We start from the raw sequence: 26,345 nt of genomic DNA, 5'->3' as shown, positions 1-26,345 counted from the left end.
ATGATTTCCACTATGATAAGCAAACAAGTTACACAAGAGATTCGTGAGAATAAGACACTGATATCTCCTAGGGGTTCAGTTTATATAGCCACTAAAATCCTAATCCCACCGCCTCACTGACTCTCTCTTTCTAAACCCGAAATACAGATGGATACGCTAACACTAATAACCGACATAAGCACTGCTCTGCATTCCAGCTCTGTCTCGGAGATCAGCTTTGCCTCTGAGTCTTGGTTCGCATACCAGCCTTGTCTCAGTAATCAACTCCCCTAACTGGTCCAACATTCTGCGCCGAAACCGAGTAAATGGGTATGCTGACCATCATAGCTCAGCGCCTCTGAGTCGTCGTCGCTCCAACCCTTTCAGGGCTTAACATCTAGAAATCCCAGTCAAGTCTAAGCAGTGCTTAAATTGAAAGTTGTAACTGCCTTGGTCAGCATATCCGCTGGATTATCTGCCTTAGAACACCTTCTTCATCGTGGTTTTCCCTTCTTCAATCACGTCTTTGATAAAGTGATACTTGACGTCAATGTGTTTAGTTATCTCGTGATACATTTGATTTTTAGTCAAATGAATCGCACTATTGTTGTCGCAGTAGACCTCTGTCACCTCCTGCTTCTATCCCAAATCACCAACTAAACCACTCATCCATATTGCCTCCTTCATTGCATCTGTTGCTGCCATGTACTCAGCTTCCGTTGTAGACAGGGCTACTACCGACTGTAGCACTGCTCTCCAGCTTATGGCACTCCCGCAGAGTGTGAACGTATAGTCCGTTAGCGATCTCTTCCTATCAAGATCCCCCGAAAAATCTGAATCTACAAATCTAACTACCGAACCAGAAGTGTAAGACCTTCTGTCGTAAACCAGACCAACATCCGCAGTTCCTCCCAAATACTGCAGTATTCATTTCACAACCTACCAATGACCTCTCCCAGGTTTGCTCATGTATCTGCTGACTACACTAACAGCGTGTGAAATATCTGGCCTTGTGCACACCATAGCATACATAATGCTACCTACTGCACTTGCGTATGGCACCTGAGACATATACTCTGTCTCTTCATCAGTTGTCATTGGCAGTTCTCCTGAAAGCTTGAAGTGTGATGCCGATGGAGTACCGACAGGCTTTGCCTTAGTCATACCAAAACATTCCAACACTTTCTCGATGTAAACAGGAACAGTTTCCTAGCAGATCTGCCTCTCCATACCCCTATTCCTTGAGGCACCCAAGTCTTTCATCTCAAACTCACCCTTTAACCGATCCTTCAACATGTGGATTTCCGACATATCCTTGCAAGTTATTAGCATGTCATCCACATTTAGGAGTAGATACACATAAGAATCATCTGATAGTTTCCTGTGATAAACACAACTATCATATTTGCTTCTATTATAACCGTTTTTTACCATAAAGGTATCAAAATGCTTATACCACTGCCGAAGAGATTGTTTCAATAAATAGAAGGATTTCTTCAGCAAACACACCTGGTCTTCTTTTCCAGAAAATCTCAAACCCCTCTGGTTGACACATATATATATTTGTTCCTCCAACTCACCATGTAAGAATGTAGTCTTAACATCAAGTTGCTTCAATTCCATATCATACAAAGCAAGTAATACTCTAATAGAGCTATGTTTAACAACAGGAGAAAATACCTCATTGAAGTCAATTCCTTCCCGTTGTGTAAACCCCTTCATTACTAACCGTTCTTTGTATCGTGCATCCTCTACCCCTATCCCTGTGATTCCTTCCTTCTTCTTGAAAACCCAATTGCTACCAACAATCTTCTGACCCTAAGGCTTCTCAGCTAATTCCCAAGCACGGTTCTTATTAAGAGACTCAATCTCTTCATTCATGGCAAAAGACTATTGTCTCGATTCATCACTCCTCATAGCTTGTTCATAGGTGCATGCTCACCTCCATCAATGCTTTCCCCCACACTAAGTGAGAATGCAACCATATCTGTCATTCCATACGTTTGCGGTTCTTGAATGTCTCTCCTCCCCTTATTACTCGCAACACTATAATGAACTACTTCCTGTTCATCTTCCCCAATTTGTTCGTCTATCTGAGGTCTAACCTCTACCCGAGTGTCTATCTCAAACTTCATCTGTTCCCCATGATCTTCCTGCTCCGCCTGTTTGTCAACACTCTCCCGAGCATCTACAAGCGTTACCTTCTAAGTTACCATGACTAACTCATCAAAAGTAACATCTCTACTGATAAGAAACTTCTTTGATTTTCCATCCGGATTCCATAATCGGTTTCACGCCGGACTCATAACCAAGAAATACACATTTCTTCGCCCTTAGATCTATCGTACCTTCTTCAACATGTGCATAAGTCGGGCAACCGAAAATCCTCAAGTTCTCATACTTAGTGGGATAACTAGACCATACCTCATTAGGATTTTTGCACTCAATAAATGTACACGGAGAAATATTTACCAGATACGCTGTCGTGTTCACTACTTCAGGCAGAACACCTCTGACCGCCCTGCATTTGAAAGCATACAACGAGCTCGCTCCGCCACACCATTATGATGTGATGTCTTTCTGACCGTATGGTGTCTCACAATCCCTTGCTCTTCAGAATACCTATTAAACTCGTTTCTGCAAAATTCCATGTCATTGTCAGTCCTCAAGCGTTTGATCGATTTTCCAATCTGCTTCTCGATCAAGGTCTTCCGCTTCTTGAACTTGACGAATGCTTCATCTTTGCATTTCAGTATGTATACCCATACTTTCCTTGAAAAAACATCTATCAAGGTTAATATGTATCTACTCCGGCCATGTGAGCTAATGCAAAAGGGACCTCAAAGATCTGAATGGATGTAGTCCAAAGTTTTATTGGTATTATGAACCGTTGTACTGAACTTTACACGACATTGTTTTCTGAAGACGCAATGTTCACAGAATTCTAGTTTTCCAACCTTCTGTCCACAGAGTAACCCATGCTTGCTCAGTATAGCCCTCCCCGTTTCGCTCATATGTCCTAACCGCATATGCCATATCTTGGTGGTCTTAACTTCCTTGCCTGATGATGATACCGCTACAGATCAGGTAACAGTGTTACCCTGTAGCACATATAGACCATTATTCTTCAACACCTTCATAACTGTAAGACTCCCCTTAGAAATCCGAAGCACACCACCTTCACCAGTATACTTGCAACTATTATCATCCAGAGTTCCTAAAGAGATTAAATTCCTCCTCAAATCTGGAACATGTCTGATGTCTGTTATAGTCCTCACAACAGCATCGTGCATCTTGATCTGAATAGTACCAATTTCAACCACCTTACAGGGAGCGTTGTTTCCCACTAACCGCCATTAATGGTCATGTAAGTGGAAAACCATTCCCTATAAGGACATACATGAAACATACAACCAGTATCCAAACTCCACTTATCTTCCGAGAAGCATACATTGATAGCCAGAACCATAGCTTCATCACATTCTTCAATGATTGTCAAGACATTACCATCATCGTTTTCTTCTGCGATGACTTCTGCCTTACCTGTTTTCTTTCTAAGCTCAGGACAGTTCTTCTGGAAGTGTCCCTCCTTCTTACAATTAAAACATTTGTAGTTCCTAGATTTCGATTTAGACCTAGACCTAAAACGGCCTTTCCCATCGCCTAGATGTTGCGACCTTCCCCTTACAACCAAACCATCTCCTCATCTGCTTTTTTCCATTGACCTTTGTCTCAACTCCTTAGAGTTCAATGTTGCTTTAACATCCTCCAAGATTATAGTTGTTTTACCAGATTTAAAAGAATCAACAAAGCTTTCATATGATGGTGGCAGGGATGCAAGCAGTAGTACTGCCTTATCTTCATCTTCGATTTTGACATCAATATTTGCCAAATCCAAGAATACTCGGTTGATTTCATCCATATGGTCTTTCAACGATTCCCCTTCTAACATCTGTAAACTAAATAACTTCTTCTTTACATACAAACGATTAGTTAGAGATTTAGTCGTATACCTTGCCTCTAGCTTACCCCATTGCCCATCGGCTGTAGTTTCTGTCCCTACTTCCCGCAAGACCTTATTGCTCAAACACAACAGAATCTGTCCATGAGATCTTCCCTCTCTGCTTATGATAATGATTCAACGAGCGCAACATTCCCATTCAACGTTTTTAGTAAACCCTGTTGAACTAATAGTGTTCGCATCTTAATCTTACAAAGATTAAAATCATTGTTTCCATCGAACTTCTCTATCTCGTATTTCGCCATCACAAAAACCTCAAAAAAAAAAAGCTTTGATACCAGTTTGTTACGATAATTGGGTTTGTTATGACCAAAATCAAGTAATCTAAGAAAAGCAATAAGAAATAAAGAACAATCACACAGAACACAAGAGATTTACGTGGTTCGGTTGGTTAGACGTACTTCGCGGCGATAACGGCACGATGATTTCCACTATGATAAGCAAACAAGTTACATAAGAGATTCGTGAGAATAAGACACATATATCTCCTAGGGTTTTAGTTTATATAGCCACTAAAACTCTAATCCCACCGCCTCACCGACTCTCTCTTTCTAAACCCGAAATACACTTGGATACGCACTAATAACTGACATAAGCACTGCTCTGCATTTCAGTTCTGTCTCGAAGATCAGCTCTGTTTCGCATACCAGCCCTGTCTCAGTAATCAGCTCAGCTAACGGGTCTAAAATTGTAAGCGGGTTGGCGAGTCTTAAACAGGGTTTTAACTCTAGTAACAATATTTCAACTTCATGAACTATCAATTTTGCAATGAATAATGCAAACAAGGAAAGCTAAGAGCTCAATTCCTAATCTTCCATATTCTCAAGTACAACATTAGGTCTGCTTGCATTAGTTGTGCATTGGCTAAGAATTGACCCAAAAACTTTGGCCTAGAAAGACAAAATAAATCAATTAATTAGACATGATGTAATTCAGAAAATATGCAAGCGCATTTCCACTAAAGCAGTTTCGACTTAACATAAACCCTAAAAATTACTAAATGAAAATAGTAAAAAATTCTAACCAAACCAACTGAAAAATGTAAACAAATTTTGTAAACAATGGTTAAAAAAATAAATAAACTTCATCCGCTTTAGTCAAAATTTGTGGTTTTTTTCATTTTACCTACTCGATAATCCTTCATAGGCTGGAAAAGGAAACGGCCTAAAATATGAAAAAATGTTTGTTCAACTATAGAGAAAGACAAAATAAATAAAAATTACCAGAGACATATTATCTTCGTAATATATGCCTTCGTTTAAGTCGATGTCTTCGTTTAAGTCGAAGGACTCTTCTTTCTTGATGTTGGTTGCTTCCTTCATTAATGGTGGTTCCTCATTCATGAGATCTGAGCCGTCATTAAGAGCTTGTATCTAAGACAATAGTGATAGTAAACTTATGTATTTTGTAGTTTTTTTAGTGATCTTTAATAGGGTTGAGTTGTTTATCTCAGAAAAAACTACAAAAAAGAATAAAGTGTTAAATTTATTCTTAATTTTTGCTTAAGTTTTTATATTTTTGAGTTATTAAATGATCTTCATAATGCTCTCCTTAAACCAATTTGGCATAGGAAGAGCATTACATGAATTGACGCACTTTGTTGCACTCCCTATACCAAATAATGGTCTTCCTATACTAAAGACCATGTATTGGGATGATCTTTTCCTTTTCTCTGTTTGTATTGAGAATAAGGCTGATTATAGAAGGGATATTTAGTGTTAGGGTCAAAGAAAAGTACCGACATTAACATTTAGATCAAGAATCTGTCTGTTCGAGGGCCTGGGTCACGGATTAACCGCTGACCTAGTTGACAAGAGACACTCGTTAACAACCGTTATTCTGTGACCCAAAATGATAATGTCGGTATTGTACGTTGACCGTAACACTAAATATCTCAGAAGTAAATTGTAATGCCAAAATAAAAGCATCTTGATCAATCTAGCAAAACTACAATTTAATTCAAAAACATAAATGTTCATCGCATTCAATATGTCGATCGTAGAGGAAAGATGTTTTAACAACACTTAATGCGCTTCCTCAAATCATTACGTCTTTTCGATGCAAAAATTGTTGTACTAGTGCCTCGAAATATGAGATTATTTTCCCTACAAATTTTCTAGATTACTTTCTCTTTGTTTTTATGGCACTCGTCTTTCTTGTCGTTGAACTTTCTATACTTTCCAAAATATTTTTCACAAATATCACATGGACTTAATTTTCTTCCCGAGCGTTTGATACAGTTGCCTTCTGGGAATCTCATCGGACGATTTTTATGAGTACTTCCTTGATACAGTGAAGGGGCATATGCTCAACATTAGATCTATTGGAGTGACACATGCTAACACAACTTGTCTTTCTACAACCAGTAGGTCGTTGGTGTCCATGACTCTCTACTGGCGGGTTCGTCGGTCAGGGTTCGAGTCTTTCACAGCGCTAACGATGGTGGAAGAGCTAACTTAGGACTAGGCTACGCTCTACGTCTGACAAATTCTCAAATTTGACAAATTCATTCATCGAAATGTGTAGACCCCTAAAACGCACACATCTTTCACCAATTTCCCTTAAGACACCCATGTTCCAATAATTAAAAGGTAAAGTTAGTATTAGGGTCAATGAAAAAGTACGGGCATTAGATTTTAGGTCACAAACTGATAAGAACCTTTAGGTCTTACTTAAGGCCAACCAAAGATAAACGTAATATTAATGGAAAACTTTATTAATAACTTCAAGATTCATATATCTCCTAACTACTATGTACTCAACCATATATATAAGCTACAACCAAACAATTTAGACTCCAACTAGGAATCCTAATTGGGCTTCAACTAGGACTCAATATTTAGAAATATGGAAACTCCTAAATTACTTAGAAACTCTAAAATATAGAAACTCCTAAATTACTTAGAAACTCTAAAATATAGAAACTCCTAATTTTAAATATTGAGAATATTTTTCTCTATCATTCCTCCTCCCTTGACAGCATCCTTGCCTTCAAGGATGGTCTCGATCATAGTTAACACTGGGTCTCCCTCATCTTCGACAATTGGTATTTCATCATCAATCGCAGTGTTGACGATAAGGACCTTCTTCAAAACAGAAACATGAAAAACAAGATGGATTTTAATTCCACCTGGCAATTCTAAACTATACGCTACTAGACCGATTCTTTCCAGTATTTTATATAGACTAGTACTTTGGAGATAACTTCTGAGGCACCTTTCTTACTGTAGAACCTTGCCGATACGGTTATAACTTTAAGTACATGTACTCTCCTAATTGAAATACTACATCCCTCCGCCCTTTGTCAGCATATTGTTTCATCTTATTTTGGGTAATATGAAGATGACTCTTAAGGATAGAAAGAATTTGACACAAGACTCCCAATGACCCGTGTTTGAGGAGTCGTTGCGTGGCATGGCTGCTTAGCGATCTTCACTTTCCTTCCTCTTACACCTTCAGCTTCCATATCTACGATGCCACCAAATAATATGGCGTCTTTTTTAAGCACAGACATAGAAAATCCGTCACGAAGTCCAACAGGCATCCCACTCTTCATTGCCTTGTCCATTCCCAAGTCCTAGGATCAAGGGACCACATATCGGCATGAACATCTCCCTTCCAAAAATAGTTATTCTTATTAGATGCTACTTCTTTGGAGTATCCTCCATATATGATCAGTTATGTCTCCTTTAGTGGATTGATGTTCATGGAACAGTTTGATCGGAAAAAGGTCTAAGAACATTTTTTTCAATGTGAATTTCCTTCTTTTTACATTCTTTTTTTGTAAATTCATCAGCATGGCATCGATGTTGCCTTCCTCCGATATTTTTGTGTTCTCTCTGCGAGCTTTCTTTTCTTCTGCTTTGGTTGTTTTTCTCTCTATCTTCTCCTTACCTTTCCCGGGCACCTTAACCATGTTTGAAAGACGCTCAAACTCTTCTTGATATTCATAGTATGACTCTGTTTTTCGTAATTTTGCTAGTACAACCCCTGCATCTTCATACGCCGTTTTCCGAAAGCGACCTACAACTGCTTTGACAAACTCTTCCCATTAACGAAAATAGTTACCTCTGTTAGCCCATCGATACCATTGTAATGCTTTTCCATTCAAGTAATTGATTGCAAACTGAATCTTTTGGTCTTGTGCAGTGTTATAATACTCAAAATATTGTTCAGCTTGAAAAATCCATCCTTCTGAAGGGGAATAACCTAGTGTATCTCATACACCTAATTGTCTAGTGTTGGTAGCGGAATCTCAAACATCATATGTTTAACACTATTTCCAGGATCTATACATGAACATACCAATGAACTAGATTGGAAAGATGATTACCTCTTAATCGCTTTCCCACGAACTAAATTCCGATCAGTATTCGGAAGATAAGAGCTCCAAGTGTAGCTCCTCTACTTGAGACACCGAATAATGACTTGAACTCCCTCCTTTCAGTCAGCTAGGACCTTCTTGAAGGTTGAGATAAAGAACTCCTTCTTCTTGACTAGATACTTGAGAAAACTCCTTTTCTCTCTCTCTCTCTGAGATGTATATTCTGAAACTCTTTCAGACACTCAGACTCTTGAGAATTTTTCCTCTGAAATTGTCTCTCTCTTTAGGTTGTATAATTAGGTATATATAGAAATCCCTAGAAGAGGTATTAGACTCAGACTAGGATTCCATAAACCTAATTATTAGGCAACACCCAAAATTACCCTCCATTAGGTCACTTAAGTGTGGCCGGCCAACATAGCCCTTTATGGGCTTCCTTGGCCGGCCCACTTAGGGCCTAGCCGGCCATCACATGGCCGGCCCTATTGCCTGGCCCGGCCATCACATGGCCGGCCTCCCTAAAGCCATTCCGGGCCTCCCTTTTGGGCCCGGACATGTTTATCTCTTCGAATCTTTCAGGACTTACCAATAACGGATCCAATCCACTTATTTGCCATTATCCATCTAGTCAATTCTCTCCGTTCAAATCATTATTCTGTTGTGTAACCCTTGTAGGATCCGGTCTATGTTAGCCTCGAATCAACTCTTGATTCGACGATCGTAGTTGGCTTCTAGCTAAGCGTTATGACCCCTAATTGGACCGGACTAATGATCTTCCGAATAAGGTCATTAAGATCCTAATAGCCAAATTGCACGCATTGCATCCTTGGTCGAAGGACACTCCTTCGGAAGGATACCTTTCCTTCAGACTTTAGGCATCATATCCTTCACCTTCTACATCTGATTCGTCTAACGTGCAAAATATAACATTTCACCTTTAAAACGATCATCTCTTTGAGATACAACCTCTCTATTTTCGGCTAATCACCAATCTTCTCAATCAATAATGTCTGATTTACCGTCATCTCAACCATCTTCTCCGCCAATTCATCTAAATGCTTCTCTATTTTTTTTTCCTTTTCGAGTTTGTACCACAAACGAGGTTCTCTAACGAAGATAAAAGTGGTGCGAAAGCGAATGATAGGAGTGTCTGCTCTGATACCAATTGATAAGAACCTTCAGGTCTTACTTAAGGTCAACCAAAGATAAACGTAATACTAATAGAAAACTTTATTAATAACTTCAAGATTCATATATTTTTTTTTGTATTGATCAGCAGACTAAGGAAGCCAGACCCAAAAACAAACAGACTCCAAAAAGAAGCCTAGCCTATACCCTTAGGAGCAAAAACTCCACCAACACACAACCAAAAAAGAACAAAATACAGCCCACATTCATCCCTACTACAAGAGTTCTCTACAAAAAACACAAAGTTAAACCAAGAAAAAATTACATAAGCCTGCTTCATTGCTTTCTTTTCCTAGTATCTCCAGCCCTATCAGCTTCCACCAAATTAACCAACTCAGGCCCCAAATCTCCTGGCCAAAGCACCTCTTCATCACCATCTGGCCCATGCTTAGACAACCAATCAGCAACCTGATTTAGCTCCCTAAAGACATGTTGAACCATACAAGAAGCAAACCTGTCTCTAAGCTTTAGAATTCTGTGGTACAAGAAAGCGACCTCCCAAGGAGGCTCTAAGTTAGCTGAAGTAAGGATAGAATAGGCCCTCATACAATCAGTGGCAATCATCACTCTAGTCAACTGCAACCTCACTGCCAGCCTAAGCCCAGCCTCAATGCCCTGAAACTCATGAATATCTAAATTACTTGGAAACTCTAAAATCTAGAAACTCTTAATTTTAAATATAGAGAATATCTTTCTCTATCACAAACTAACAGTTGTTAACAATCGTCTCTAGTCAAACGGAACAGTTAGTCTGTGACCCAAACCTTTTGACGGACAAACTCTTGACCCAAATGCTAATGTCAACAAATTTCTTTGATCCTAACTCTAAATATCCCATTATAGACATAACAAAAAAAAAAAAATTAAAGTTAACTAATAGTTTTCAAAAAAGAATCAATTTTGAATTTACAAAAAATAGGGGGCAAAAGAGAAGCTGGTTACAAACTACGGGCAAAAGAAATACCTGGAAATAAAATGTGTCCAAAAACAGTTGAAGAACTATTAACGAAAAAGGTGGATCAAGAAACAGAGAAACCAAACCGTTAGTTACCCCTCTGTAGATGAAAAATTCTCATACGATTCAAGATTCTCCAATCTTTAACAGAACTCTTGTTCATTTCCCGACGAAGCGGGAACTAACTAAGAAAAATTCTGTTAAAATTAAAAGACCAGCCATGAATCCAACTCTCTCTTATTCATCTTCACTTTTTAAATCTTCCTCAGAGGAAAAAAAAAAATTCAAGTAAAATAGAATCATCTGGTTATTGCAACATAACATTTAGATTCAAAAATGGCAATTCATATGAATCTTACCTTCTCATTTCTCTTTCTGTCTCTACTGTCTCATTCTCTTTCTCCCTCAAGTAAGTTATCAATTTGTTTTAATCAAATTTGAATTAGGGCTTTTCTCCACTGTTTTCCATACAATGTCAGGATTGAATCCTTCTCTTTTATAACACAAATATATTGTAGTTCAATAAAAATGTCATTTTAGACTACTATATGACACAAGATGACCAATCCACAGTATTCAAGCCGAACTCAAACTTACTCGTTCGCACTCGGTTTGGTTCGGCTAAAAAACGATCACTTTTTGTCAATCTAGTTTTGATTTGGTTTATTGGGTGTTTTTCACTCACTCGAAAATAAAATTGTGCTGAATTTGATTTAATTTTTTAACAGAAGCGCAACCGATCATTGGAATAAATTACGGCCAACTAGCAGACAACCTCCCTGCTCCATCAGAGACGGCAAAGCTATTAAAATCAACATCGATAGGAATCGTGAGATTATATAATTCTGATCCAGCGATTATAAAAGCTTTAGCTAATACTGGAATAGGCATAGTTATTAGTACATCCTATGGTGACATTTCAACATTAGCGAATAATCCAGGCTACGCGAAACAGTGGATCAATTCTCACGTCGTTCCATTTTATCCCGCTAGCGATATAAAGATTATCACTGTCGGAAATGAAGTTTTGCCACCAGAACTTGTTCCGGCAATGCACAATCTTCAAGATGCTTTGGAATCCGTATCTCTAGGTGGTAAGATTAAGATATCGACCGTTCAAGCGATGTCGGTGCTGAAAAATTCGGAGCCTCCGTCTTCTGGAAGTTTCGATCCAGATGTCTCAGAAACGATGAAGGGATTATTAGGGTTTTTGAAGGATACGAGTTCGCCTTTTATGATTAATCCTTACCCATTTTTTGCTTACCAGAGTGATCCAAGGCCGGAAACTTTGGCGTTTTGTCTGTTTCAACCCAACTCGGGACGATTCGACTCCGGGAGTAAGATTACATACATGAATATGTTTGATGCTCAGGTATGATGGTGCATTTTAAAATTGTTGGAAATACTGTCAGTTATTATTGTTTTTTGAAACATGCTAGGATGATACAAGTTTCTCAGCATTATTTGGTGTGACGAAATAAGTAATCCAAGAAAAGTATAATCGAAACAATCACACAGAATACAAGAGATTTACACGGTTTGGTTGGTCAGACCTACATTATGGCGAACAACAGCGCGATAATTGTCAATGTGATAAAAAAACAAGTTACACAAGAGATTCATGCGAATGCGATATCTCTGAGGTTTCAGTTTATATAGCCACTAAAATTCTAATCCCATCGCCTCACTGACTCTCCCTTTCTAATTCCCGAGCTATATATGGATACCGCTAACATTAATAACCGCCTTAACATAAATCCTGCCTCACATATCAGCCCTGCTAAATGGGTTCAATGTATCGTGCCAAGACCGCCATGTAAGCGGGATTGCGGGTCGCCAACCTGATTAGATATCTATCAATATTCAAGACACTTTCAACAATATTTGAAAGATCGTATGATCATTCATTATTTGATGAGTTTATCACTCCATATCTCTTAAATTGGAAGGAAACAGATATGCTAAAATCACAAAGGATTTTGATAAAAGAAGGTTCCCAACTGATGGGCCAGTTGTGATATTCATCTCTCAACGGTCAGAGTTAGTCAAAATTTCAAACCACAACCGCCACATCAGCTGGGAACCTTCTTTTGTCAAAATCCTTTGTGATTTTAGCATTTCTCAATAGGAAAAGCAATGGTGAGATGACAAGTTCGTGTGTTAAATCAGCGTTGTAGTTTCTCAAAACATCGACCTTAATTATTTTTTGGCCACAATAAATAGGTAATATGTTTATCTTCCATTGTACTTGACCTTATGGGCGTACTAGCAACTACCAATACAACAGTTGTCGACTATAAAAATGTCTTGAATAAGATGAAAGGGCTTATTTATACTAAAAATTTCATTTGGTCTGTGCAGGTAGATTCTGTTCGATCTGCTTTAAACGCAATGGACTTCAAAGATGTGGAGATTGTGGTAGCAGAGACAGGATGGGCATATAAGGGAGACAAAGATGAAGTTGGAGCTAGTATTGAAAATGCTAAAGCTTACAATGTTAATTTGATGGCACATCTTAAATCGATGGTCGGGACTCCATTGATGCCAGGGAAAGCAATTGATACATATCTTTTCGCACTGTACAATGAGAACTTGAAACCTGGGAAAGCCTCCGAACAAGCTTTCGGGCTTTTCAATCCTGATCTGAGTATGACATATGATGTTGGTCTTTCAAAGGGTAGTCAGGTGAGACTTTTTCTTCCCATGATCTTCCTCATTAAGTTTTAATTGATAGAAAGAAAATCTTATCCAAATTCCACAGTTTTATTCTAGAGCTGATATAAATTGATTCCCATTTTATATTTTGGTCTAATAGTTGGTATATTTTCTTGTTTTTAGACTCCAGCAGCTGCCCCAACTTCGACAGTTTCGGCGACTCCTCCAACTGTCCCACCTGCATTGAGTAAACAGGTTAGAATTATCCTCGATTAACATAACTACTCGACCTAGAGAAATATGCATTTTCATGCTGCGTAGTTATTGGTAACGAACAATAGTTACCTATGACAAGCGAGGATACTTTTTTCTTACCATAGATTTCTTATCATAGATGTCCAAAATCTATTTTTGGACAACCTTTGGTGTAGTCGTGTAGATGTCGAGAAAAAGAAGCATAAGAATGAGATTTGGTGGAAATTTTGTTTTCGTGTCAATGAGAGAAGAATCATTTTAGAAGCAGGATAATATAGTTCTCCTAGTACATTTTGTTGTTATGTTTGTTAGTATTTGATAGAAGGGATGTAATTTTGTTTAGGCTCCAGCAACTTCCCCAACTTTGGCAAAGAAGCCGTTAACACCGGCGAATGCCCAACTAACTCCGATAGTGGCCCCGCAAATGAACTTGCTGACTCCAGAAACAGCACCAGCTCCAACACAGACAGCTGCAGTAAGCCCAACAACACCTTCTCCGCAAGGACCACCGACATCCAATGGATGGGTTCTCCATTCTTTTCCTTTGGTTCTTTTTTTCTCTCATTTCCTTTCCTCTTTATACTTGTAAACTGAAAGACTGAATAGTTCATTTTGGTGTTAAGTGCATGCGCATTGGAACTTTGAGGACAGGATTTTATAAGGGTCCCCTTGGTAATACTGTGGAAATTAGTAAAGGCGAATGAATTACCGTGTATAAGTATAAATTTTAGGTATGGAGTCCAAGAAACGGGTCCTAATAGGACATTTGATCCACTCATGATCTTAAAACTAATCCTAGGCAAAAGTATATTTCATATACCCACATCTAGTACAAAAGTAGATCTATTTCAACAAAAAAGAAATACAAAAGTAGATCTATATGCTCTAAATCCAATATGGAGGTGCCACAAATTTTTTCTTGTTCCCATTTTAACTTTTTATTTTTTTAAGAAATCGACTACGATCTACGCCAGTCGTTACAAGGCATTGATATATCATGGAGATGTGATAAGCACGATAAACGCCTAAGTTAAACCATTAATGGAAGAGGCTTAAAGCGCAAGAACATGAAATAGGTCCGACAAATCAGATTTTCTCTTCTTATATCTCCTATCAAAAAGTGAAATCACTATTTTTTTTCTCTCCTAGGAAACCTTCAAACAGGAAATCCACCTAAAAATCACCTTCAAACAGAATCGTAACCCTCTTACATTTAAAAATCGAGAACAAGCAAACTCTTCATGACCTTATCTCTCACCATTTCAGGTTCATTCTTCTTGCATCAGATAATGTTTTTTTTTTCATGTTCAAAGTTTCTGTGCTTAGTACCATTAATGGATTTTGAAACATTTCTTTTCATATTTAAACTCTATTTGGTTGATATGTACCAATTTGTTTCATGTTTCTTTGTAAAGAACACCAGTTGTGTTAGTTGTATTTTAGTGAGATAAACATGAGTGTAAAATAGGGGTGTACTCGAGTAGAGCATATAACGAGTTGCTCGAGCTTGGCTCGACTATTGCTCGTGCTCGACTCGAAGATTAACAAGTACGAGCTTAACACGAGCTCAATCATGCTCGTTTATATAAACAAGTCGAACTTGATCATTCTTTAGTGTATCCCGAGCTACTCGTGAACATCTTGTTTAACATATTGTTTAACATACTATCTATTATAGTGTAGTTCATAATTATGTATCTGTATTGAAACTTGTATATGGAATACCGACCATCGAAAGGTTATTAGAATATGAATCATTAATCATTATTGTTGTATGTGACAAATGACCATTGAAGTATTTTGATAATTTCGGAAGTTGTTTTAAATTGAAATATTTTGATAAACAAGCTCAAAATGATGCAAGGTCGAGCTCTTTGAAACATCCACGAGTCGAGCTTGAGAAAGTGGACGGTTACTCGACCGAGCTCGAGCTCAAGCTCGAGCTTAAGCAAATAGTCAAAGACACTAGCCAAGCTTGAACATCTTACTACTCGCATCGGCTCGATTCGAGTACACCCCTAGTGCAAAACTAAAAATAAGTTTTGATCGATTTTATCAGCGTTTTGATGCATTGTTGGATTTGAGTTGAACAAAAAAAGAGAAGTTGCATTTTACAAAACCTAAACTACCAATGTATTTTCTTACTCGCTCCTTACAGTGTTCATATATGACAAATTCGTACTATCAATCTTTTCTTCCCGCCATAACTCTCAGTTGATGGATGTGACCCATCTTGATAGCGTTCTTTCCAAGCAAATATAACCGTCAGACCTCTCGCACAATTTCTAGTTTTGACAATGCAACTATTTAAATTTTTGCGCCAATCATACGTTGTATTACACAATCCAAATATTCTTTTACATTTTATGAAATTATTATGCATTTTCAAACATGTTGTTTTCACTACATATATTGTATGTTACAGGCGATAGGTTTCACAAACATCTAACCACTCAGACCATTTTGAGTTTTACTCGATACAACATATTGCGCCACATACTGTAATTGGTTTCGATCTAAACATTACGATCCATAGAGCGACCATATTTTATGATCTTCATCATTTCTCCTATCTGCCAAAATGATCGCATGAATTGACATATTGATCGAAACACCTCCTTCACTAGGTGCCTAAAAGACTTGTGACGACCTTCCAGCGATCTCTCTAGTTGAAGTTGGGCTCAGGTGGCAGAGTTCTTTCAGATCCACCTCTCTGATAACTCTACCGAGGGCTTGCTTGTGTGTGTGGGGCTTAGCACCTGTCACCCAAGTCAATTTGTTGACCTATTGACTGGTCAAATCTAATCAACATTTAGGTGTTCTAAACAACCATAGTAGAGTAAATAACTATTTTGAGATTCGAGTAACATGAATCAAACTTGATTTCTTTCTCTCTCTCCTGGCCCAGGAGCTCTGTTCCATGTGTAGAGGTTGAGTTTTCCTCTTCTTACTATTGGAACTACGTGGGAACTTCATACCACCAACCACTTCCCAAGGTAAGTAGTATAAAATTTTACACTCTACTTCTATACAAGTATTGTGTGGCAGAAAAAATCTTCCTCAATTTGAAGCTGAAGCAGAAGCAGAAGCAGAAGCAGAAGCGTCCGTCTTCTTCAATAATGGCTAAAAACCTTCTTAATCAAATTTCTCTATTCTTACTTTTCACTCTCATATTTCATTTTTCCTCTACCGCAAGTAAGTTTTATATATTTCCTTTTAATTGATTCACTTCAATGTTATCTTCAACCTAATTGAGCTTCGATCTGACTATATCTTCAGTTTTTAAAGATTTTCTCTCACTAAATTCATACTTCTATCTTTGATCTTCAGTTTTCATAAAGAAATTACATCTTTAAATGAGATTTGAATTTCCTTCCTTGTTTTAGTCTTCAAATAAGCTCAAGATCGATCTGTTAATTGTATCTATAATTGTTCAGTACTTTCTCTCTCTAGATTTGATCTCGTCCAATTGAATTCCGAGTTAGAGCAAAAAAATTCAAAAAGTTTCATCTTTGTTAATATAGAATTAAAAAAGGTGAACTAGTCGTTCTGAATCTATCTTATTTTATTTCTAGAGATTTACAAGTTCAATTTTTATATTGTTTTCGATTAGATTTCTTTGTCCTTTCTCCTAGAACTCAGAAATTTTTCAGTAATAAATTAGAATCAAATCATCTTGGAACTGATAATCTCTGTCAGATTTTTGAAATTTGCATGACTAAAGAATTGAAAAATCAAGAACGAGTTATCCTGAGTTAACTCAGTAAATTTTTGCCTAAATTTTCTGCAATTTTTTCACAGATTCGGAATCATTTATTGGAATAAATTATGGTCAAGTAGCCAACAATCTTCCATCTCCATCAGAAACAGCAAATCTACTAAAATCAACATCAATTAGTAAAGTCAGATTATATGGTGCTGATGAAGGAATCATAACTTCATTAGCTAATACTGGAATTGGGATTGTTATTGGTGCTTCTAATGGTGATATTCCAGCCCTAGCTAATAATCAAGATTTTGCAAACAAATGGGTTGATTCTAATGTTAAACGTTTCTACCCAGCTAGTAATATAATTCTTATCACAGTTGGTAATGAAGTTATGACTTCTGGAGATCAAGGACTAATTTCGCAGATTGTCCCAGCAATGCATAATGTACAAGTTGCCCTAAATTCTGTGTCTTTAGGTGATAAGATTAAAGTCTCAACAGTTCATGCTATGTCTGTGCTGAAGAATTCTGAGCCTCCTTCTGCTGGAAGTTTTGATCCTACTTTCTTAAACACAATGACATCATTGTTAGGGTTTTTAAGAGACACTGGTGCGCCTTTCACGATTAATCCGTACCCTTTTTTTGCTTATCAGAGTGATCCTAGACCTGAAACACTAGCATTTTGTCTGTTCCAACCTAACTCTGGGAGATATGATGCCGGAACGAAGATCACATACATGAATATGTTCGATGCTCAGGTATCGCTTTTGAATTTCCAATGCTAAGATCATTAGGGCTGCTAACTGTTTCAAACTAGATTCAGAACACTTGCTGATCGAACTGATTTTGATTTCAAGTTTGATTAGTTATTCGAATACAGTCATGACTCGGGAGAAATTTGTGAATCCGAAATATTCAAGTTCAGCCCTTTAGTTAAATGCACCTATTTTCCACCATTACAATTAGTGAAGAGCTTGTGATTTGAGTCACTGGGTGTTATTAAGGGTTCATGTCATTGAGTAATCATTTTTGCAGGTTGATGCAATTCGATCTGCTTTAAATGCGATGGACTCCAAGGATGTGGAGATTGTCGTGGCGGAAACAGGATGGGCATACAAGGGAGACTCAAATGAGGTTGGGACTAGCATAGAAAATGCAAAGGCTTATAATGGGAATTTGATTGCACACCTTAGATCAATGGTGGGGACTCCATTAATGCCGGGTAAATCGGTCGATACGTATCTTTTTGCCTTATACGATGAAAACCTAAAACCAGGGCCAAGCTCAGAACGAGCATTTGGACTGTACAAACCTGATCGAAGCGTGACCTACGACATTGGTCTTTCGAAGAGTAGCCAGGTAAGAATGTAAATTCATATTGTCCCCAAAATACTAGAATAAGTCTTGCTTTTACCATAAAATGGATGTGACAGAATATGTCTGCAATGATTTTCTTGTTCTGTTCCTTACTGACATTCTATTTGCAAAATGACATTAACTCTGTCTCTTAAAGACTCCTGCAACTCCGAATCCAAATCAAAATCCAAATCCTTCAACCCGAACGACTCCGACTACTCCATCAACTCCAGAAGCAAAGACAAAAGGCTGGTGTGTGCCAAAGGATGGGGTTTCCGATGCTGAATTACAAATAAATCTTGACTATGCCTGTAGTCATAATATTGACTGCAGTCCTATCCAACCAGGTGGTGTGTGTTTCGAACCGAACACTATAAAATCACACGCTACTTTTGCAATGAATCTCCTCTACCAAAGTGCAGGTCAAAATCCATGGAACTGTGATTTTTCACAAACAGCAACATTAAGTTCCACTAATCCTAGTAAGTCCACACATTCTCTCTCTCTATATATATATAGACACACACACACGCGCGCGAAGGTGAAGATTAGGGGACAAAAAACAAACAAGTCAATTTGTGAACGATCTCGTGGCTACATTTAGATGGTAGTATTTCTCATGTGTTTCTATTTGGGTGCTTAATTTCTTGTATTTCTTTTCTCTTGTTCATTTGCAGGTTATAGTTCTTGTACATATCCTGGTGGGAGTACTTAGGTTAAAAGGATAAGTAAAGCCTTTATGTAACTTTGAGTGAATAATAACAATGGTGATGGAAGTAGTGGTATGTATAACTGTAATAAAATTATTCTTAGTTTAGTCAATTGGATAATAGTATAGATTTTGTCCTCCTTTAGATTAGTGGAGGAAAAGTGTATTACTTTGTGCCTATGAAGATGGGGAGCAAATATGGCCACGTCCAATATTTTTTCAAGAAACTCTGTTGTTCTATAATGGCCATTCACCATTGCAAGCGGGAGATGCTAGAGAGCCCAAATTTTTTGGGCATTTTAGTGCCCAGCTGATGTGGAATCACTAAAAGACAAGGTTTTTTCAAAGTTTGACTACGGTGGGACCGCTTTTATTTCTAAATGAGGAAATATGTCACCCTCTAAGTACCAATTTCTAAGTCACTCTATCATTTCCCATTGCGAAAATATCAAAAGCGACTCATTTAAGTGCGTTTCTTTCTCCGCTAGGTGTTCTTTTCTCTCGGTTGACTAGTAAATATAAAACGTCTTACCACCTGATGCAGGGGCACCCGGCGTGGAGGCTTTTTCCATGACCAAACCGGGCCATGGGCCATCCGGCCATGAAGAGTAGTTTTAGGAAGTCCCAATTTTAGTATGATTATTAGAGAATTTAGGTTTAGGAAATTATGTTATTTTAGTATTTCCAATAATTGGAAAGGTCTAGATTTGAGTCTAGTTATTTAGGAAGTTGCAGTATTTTAATTATTTAGGAAAGTCTAATTCAAGTCTATCTAGGAAAGTCCATAATCCTATAAAAGGATATCTAGTTTGTCCATTATATTCAGATTGAAGAGAAAACCCCCTTGAGTTTAATAAAATTTATCAGTTTGAGAGTTATTTTAATCTTTCTTTTAATTGTTTTTCGTATATTTTATCGTCTTCTTTATTTCCGCTGCGTTCTACATCAAGTGGTATCAGAGCCATCAAAATTCTGGATTTTTTTAATATTATCGTGAAGGTTAGTTCTTATATCAATGGATTCTTCATCCTATAGTGATGAAAGTTGTTTCGAAGATCAATCGCATTACGAGGAAGATGATTTGTCTTACCAAGATATTTATTTCAATGATCGACAAGAAGACAACTTCCCCTACTATGAGGAAGAAAATTTTGATGAGCCAAATATGGGTGATTTTGAATGCGAACGGGACTATTCAAAATATTACTACGAAGACAAACAAAAAATTGATGAACATCATAATCCAAAGAAGAATTCGACATGTTCGTATGATTGGGAACCCGGAGACGAAGCAAGTAAGTCATATTTTCGTCCTTCCCCTCCATCTTCTTACTATTCTTTAGAACAACCAAATCAAACCCGTTTTTTCACAAATCCCGTGCCGACACAACCACCACCTTATTCTCCACCACCATATCCGCCACCACCACCGTATTACCCTTATTGTTTGACACAAAGCCATTACCCTACACCTTCACTAAACCCTAGTCCACTTCCCCACCCATACGAAAACCCTAGCCGTGAATGTTATAGCCTGAATTCTTTAGACACCCATGGGTTTTACATACCTAATATTCCAAACCCAACTATAGGCAACAACTACCTCACCTTCTCCCACTTCCACCAACCGATTCATGCTTCCCCCACAACATTATGGTGTCAAACACCACCACCTAATCAAAATCCAACTTCTAATCTCAGTTATGTAAGTCCCCCCATTGCTTTTTTACCTCAACCTACCCTCTCATACTCTTATAACCATCCACAAGTTTCTAATGAGGAACAACAACAACAACAACAATGGGCTATGATGCAACCTCACCCATATCAAGCTCCACCTCCTGCTTGGAACCAACACCAACCACCACAACAAACTCAACCTTACATGATGCCTCAACAACAACAACAATCGTATCCAGACCCTCAACCAACTAGTGCCGATGAGGTTCGAACTCTTTTAATCAGCGATTTGCAACCTTGGATGGATGAGAGATATATTCATGGATGTTTTGCTAATACAAGGGAGGTTGTTAATGTAAAAGTAATTCGTAATAAGCAAACGGGTCAATATGAATGTTATGGGTTTGTTGAGTTTGTAAGTCATGCTGCAGCAAAAAGGAATTTTCAGACTTATAATGGGTCATTGATGCCTACTGCTGAGCAGACTTTTAGAATGAATTGGACATCTTTTAGTTCGGGAGTGAAGCGTCAAGATAGTAATGCTGATTTCATAAATTTTGTAGGGGATTTGACTTCTGATGTTACTGATTATACTTTACACGAGACTTTCCCGAGTCATTATTCCTCTGTTAGGGATGCAAAAGTTATTACTGATAACAGTACAGATAACCTCTACTACAAATGTGAGAATGAGATTTTTGTGCTTTTGGAATCTGATCAGAGTGGAGAGAAAGAAAAGCACCAAGAGACACCAATGGTTCTCGATGAACATGTTAAAGACGAGCCGAGTGATGTGGATTGCAGGAACAATGAAGAATCTCAAAATCCACCTCCTATTTCCGAACGATTAGAGGACACACTGATTGATCTTTCTTTGACGGGGTATACTCAATCAGAACCCAACCTAATGGGTGATTTGGCAGTAACCGTGGAAGCAGATGGATCTGTTCTAAGAACGAGATATGCAACTCAATCTACTCGTGATTGTTTGTTCGAAGATCCTATCATGGATAGCAACAATTTGATCAGGATTTGGAACTTGAACAAGTTAGTAGGAGTTGTGGGTAATTTTAACTATAAAGGAGCAGGAAGTTGGCAAACGAAACAGGAACCTCTTGAAGACCTAGTTAACAAATCAAAGTTAAAAACACTTTATGGTTCTGTCAATCCTAGCAATGTTGAATTCCTCAAAGAGATTGCAGGTGATAACTGGACTGGAGATAGTGCAGTTTATGCTTTGATTTCAGGGTTACTATCTATAGTACCGACAAACAAAACGGCGGAAGTTTCTTTCGGTGCTCTACAATGGAAAATTTATATTGTATCTCCAATCAGAGAATACAATCAAGTGGGTTCCTTTACCCCGACCGATTTGTTTGATCTGTATAATTCTGGAGGTGCAATTGAAGCGTTGACCGACACCAATAATTCTTTAGGTTGTACCGTAAAAGTTAAAGGGCGGGGTTGTGGTAGCTTTGGAGCTTATTCAAAAACACAACCTAACTCTTATTGGGTAGACAGAATCGAAGAAAGATTTGATTATTATGGTCCAAACGTCGTTACGAGTATTCCAATTCTTATTAAACGAGGAGAGGCAGGAATCGTGATGGCTTGGGAGATGAATATCAAGGTTCGAATCTTCATTAAGAACAATATGGTATCTGAACTCTTCTTCATGAAACTACAAGATGATGGAAGATGTCGAAATTTATTGGATGTTCATTCCCTACTATCGTTTTTGCGAAAATCTTCGCATCATGGGTTTCAGTTTATCGTTAGTGAGTTGGTCCCTTTTTCTAACCTTTGGATTTCATGCACCTTTCGTGCAAAATGGGAATTAAGGATCGCTATGGCAGAATTCATCTTATGCGGGTACATCCCACTTTTCTTCATCAAACGGTTCGGGACGAACCTCTTGGGAGAAGGGGATGCTGATGCAGGGGCACCCGGCGTGGAGGCTTTTTCCATGACCAAACCGGGCCATGGGCCATCCGGCCATGAAGAGTAGTTTTAGGAAGTCCCAATTTTAGTATGATTATTAGATAATTTAGGTTTAGGAAATTATGTTATTTTAGTATTTCCAATAATTGGAAAGGTCTAGATTTGAGTCTAGTTATTTAGGAAGTTGCAGTATTTTAATTATTTAGGAAAGTCTAATTCAAGTCTATCTAGGAAAGTCCATAATCCTATAAAAGGATATCTAGTTTGTCCATTATATTCAGATTGAAGAGAAAACCCCCTTGAGTTTAATAAAATTTATCAGTTTGAGAGTTATTTTAATCTTTCTTTTAATTGTTTTTCGTATATTTTATCGTCTTCTTTATTTCCGCTGCGTTCTACATCACCACCAGAAAGGATCCTATATAAATTTGAAATAACTATTCATACAAATCAGGCATCAGTGCATCACGCATCACGCGTATGACAAAAATAAATATTCGTACCTCGAGTAAGATTAAGATTTGACTTTCACATATAAACAAACATTACTTCCGTATGCCTCTTGTTATTTTTGCATGTGACGTCGTTTTCTTGCACGAGGATTAATTTTTGTTATAGACATACACATAGATATTGTTGGTATGTTTGTTATGGGCAAAACATATACACGTGGATGGGGATTATTTATGCATTATTACAACAAAAGATAATGAAAGTAAATACTGTATCTTCTTTTCAAAGCTATATCAGAAAACTAGTATGTCATGGTTTTGGCTAAAATTTGTCCATTATGACGAAGTACTTACTATGAAGAATATGAATAATTCCCAACAACTCGTTAAGCAATTTTGTTTTGTTTATTTTTTTTTTGTTTTAGAAAACCACGATCACAAAATTACATGGTAGATAATTCTTATTCCTCTAAGAACTACATGAGAGTTACATTAAGAGTTCGTTTGATACGTTAGAATTGATGGGTAAGAAAGTCATTTTTTTCTGATGAGAAAGAAAGTCAGTTTTTTCTGATGGGGAAGAAAGTCATTTTTTTCTGATGTGAATTAAGTTTCAAGTGTTTGATAGGGTTGTTTGATAGGGTTGTTGAGAAATAATGGGTGTCTTTAAAATATCATGGGACTTATCTTTTATTCACCAAAAAACATAAAGTGCCTTTAAAAGTGGGGTCGGCTGTGATATAGAGAGAGGGAGAGTGTAGATCGGTTGAGATCTAGAGAGAGAGGAGAGAGAGGGAGATTGAGATCTAGAGTGAGAACTTCACAAATGAAGGAGGTGAGTTTAATTTGATGAACAAATCAAATAGATGAATTTGTCTATTTGTATGATTCATTCATGACTGGAATTTCTATAAAAAATGGTTGTTATTGAGTCTCATTAAAGAGAGTTGAATATTAATTTATATGGAGTCTATTAAGGAGAGTTCTATCAAGATTGGTTGTTATATTTACTGAAATTTGTTATATTGCTTGGACTTCGTTATATTGACTGGATTTTGAGGTGATGAATCTTGCTCAGAAAATGGCTCTGAAGTTTGTATATATAGGCTAGAAATTGAAGTTCTGTTCTTGGATTTTATAGATTATGTATGGTGTTGAGAGATTTGGTCATGACTGGAAATCTGGAATAGAGATTAAGAGAGGGAGGACTGGAAGAGAGATTGAGAGAGGAGACCAAAGAGAAAAAGAGATAAAAATCAGAGGGAGTGGATTATAGCTGCGGCTTGCGCTCGACGAAGATCCTCACTTTCAGTTATTTTGTTTACATCCTCATGAGTATAAGAGGGGGGTAGTGGTTGTGGATTTATAGGGACACTCGTGGACAACATGTCTCCTAGACATTTTCAGACTTTTCAAGACATAAAGTTTGTAGACAAAATGTCTTGTAGACATTTAGTCCATAAACAAAAAGTCTTGTAGACATTTCAAAGATTTGAGCCCTTAGACAAAATGTGTATTGAATATTTTACTATTACTATTATTATTGTTGTTTTGTTGTTAAAAATAATATTTTTTTACCAATACTACAAAAGAATATTTTTGGAGCTTCATATACATCTGGGTATCCGTAGACGTTGACGAAAAATTGGTAGATATTTCTTGTTTTAATACTTTTATTTTTTACTTTCTTAGACATCTAACTATCTGTGGACATTGGTGGATATTTATTATTTTATTATTATTATTAGTAGTAGTATTATTATTGTTTTATCATATTAAATAACATATTTTTATTAATATTTTAAAGATATTTTTTAAAATTTTCTCGAACATTTGTATGTTCGTGGATATTGATGGAAAATTGATGAATATTTACTGTTATACTATTATTAACAAATATACATTGTTCAAACTAGTCTACCAATAAACTAATTTATACAAAGTATATATTGACAAATTCATACAAAGTAGTCTCAAGATAAACATATTTCAAACAAAATAAACATAGATCATACACGTTAAGCAAGTGTTATGATAAAATAGTTCAGACAAAATAAACCTACATTGTTCAAACAAAATAAACATAATTCATACACGTTAAGTTAGTTTTGTAGTTCAACGTCTGCCCACATATGATTACACAAACTGTCTCGCCATTCATTAGCTTCTTCACGTTGTCGTTGTTGGGATTGATAAACCGAACCAGTATCAATTTCATCATTTGAAACTGGAAAGGGAATTGAATACGGCTGATTTTCTTCTTCTGGAGGAAATTCATCAGTACGAAATTCTTTGCGAAGAAAATTGTGCAATCCTGCACATGCTAATACTATCTCTGCTTGAGTCTTTAACGGAAATGGAGGTGCAGACTTGAATATTGTAAATCGAGATTTAAACACACCAAATATCCTCTCGACTACATTTCTTAAAGAAGAATGTCGAAGGTTGAATAACTCAACAGCTATATTTGGATCACAACCTTCACCAGCAAAATCTTGAAGATGATAACGAACACCACGATACGGAGCTAGAAATTGTCGCCGATTTGGAAATCCACAATCTACTAGATAATATTTACCTAATAAAATAAATATTTTAGATGCACGATATAAGTTGCTATAGGTATGGTAAACGTAAAAGTAATAGTTACCTTGTGGAACTTTTAGTCCATTTCTTCTTGTAAGAGCATCATTTAACACTTTTGAATCATGAGCTGATCCCTCCCAACCGCTAAGTACATATATGAACTCCAAATCAAAGTTACAGACTGCTAATACATTTTGAGAAGGTATTCCATGGCGGTTACGATAAACACATTCATCGCGTTCTGGTACCATAGCTGGTATATGTGTACCATCCACAGCTCCGATGCAGTCCTAAATAAAACATTATAAAATAAAATTGCATCTTAGCAGGTCAACAACTAAGTTATGCAGGTAAAACAAAAATTAGAATTGAAGTTCGGATAACTAAATTAAGCAGGTAAAACAAAATTATAAATGAAGTTTGGATACCTTAAAATATGGATAAAATCTGGTATTGTCCTTTATTTTAGCAGGGGTTGTTGTTGCAGGTATGGCCATCATCTGCGGTGCAATTGTGTTCAAGGCTGTTAATATTCG

General features: G+C 37.2%; 2 protein-coding genes across 2 annotated transcripts; both read left to right on the top strand.

Moving 5' to 3' along the window:
- The first annotated feature begins 10,563 nt into the window (after window positions 1–10,563).
- LOC147537541 (glucan endo-1,3-beta-glucosidase 7-like) lies at window positions 10,564–14,092 on the top strand. Its single transcript, XM_086644185.1, has 5 exons — window positions 10,564–10,876; window positions 11,196–11,839; window positions 12,829–13,152; window positions 13,306–13,377; window positions 13,721–14,092. The coding sequence occupies exons 1-5, from the start codon at window positions 10,804–10,806 to the stop codon at window positions 13,964–13,966; spliced, it is 1,359 nt and encodes a 452-aa protein (XP_086500311.1). The 5' UTR covers window positions 10,564–10,803; the 3' UTR covers window positions 13,967–14,092.
- A 2,110-nt stretch (window positions 14,093–16,202) lies between these two features.
- Window positions 16,203–19,377, top strand: LOC147537540 (glucan endo-1,3-beta-D-glucosidase-like). Its single transcript, XM_086640212.1, has 5 exons — window positions 16,203–16,572; window positions 17,179–17,843; window positions 18,121–18,444; window positions 18,599–18,923; window positions 19,119–19,377. The coding sequence occupies exons 1-5, from the start codon at window positions 16,497–16,499 to the stop codon at window positions 19,154–19,156; spliced, it is 1,428 nt and encodes a 475-aa protein (XP_086496338.1). The 5' UTR covers window positions 16,203–16,496; the 3' UTR covers window positions 19,157–19,377.
- The last annotated feature ends 6,968 nt before the right edge of the window (window positions 19,378–26,345 follow it).

Source organism: Eschscholzia californica, unplaced genomic scaffold (genome assembly GCF_041429995.1).
Source record: "Eschscholzia californica isolate CP2 unplaced genomic scaffold, dmEscCali1.0.p SCAF_5, whole genome shotgun sequence".
NCBI lineage: Eukaryota > Viridiplantae > Streptophyta > Magnoliopsida > Ranunculales > Papaveraceae > Eschscholzia > Eschscholzia californica.
The sequence above is the reverse complement of the archived record's forward strand: the minus strand, read 5'-3'. Positions and strand labels throughout refer to the sequence as shown.

Excerpts from the sequence above, each read along its gene's own strand:
- LOC147537541 (XM_086644185.1), top strand. The coding sequence starts at position 10,804 with ATGGCAATTCATATGAATCTTACCTTCTCATTTCTCTTTCTGTCTCTA. Across the intron at positions 10,877-11,195 it reads TCATTCTCTTTCTCCCTCAA|AAGCGCAACCGATCATTGGA; the intron begins GTAAGTTATCAA and ends ATTTTTTAACAG. Across the intron at positions 13,153-13,305 it reads GTCTTTCAAAGGGTAGTCAG|ACTCCAGCAGCTGCCCCAAC; the intron begins GTGAGACTTTTT and ends TCTTGTTTTTAG.
- LOC147537540 (XM_086640212.1), top strand. The coding sequence starts at position 16,497 with ATGGCTAAAAACCTTCTTAATCAAATTTCTCTATTCTTACTTTTCACT. Across the intron at positions 16,573-17,178 it reads TCATTTTTCCTCTACCGCAA|ATTCGGAATCATTTATTGGA; the intron begins GTAAGTTTTATA and ends ATTTTTTCACAG. Across the intron at positions 18,924-19,118 it reads ATTAAGTTCCACTAATCCTA|GTTATAGTTCTTGTACATAT; the intron begins GTAAGTCCACAC and ends GTTCATTTGCAG.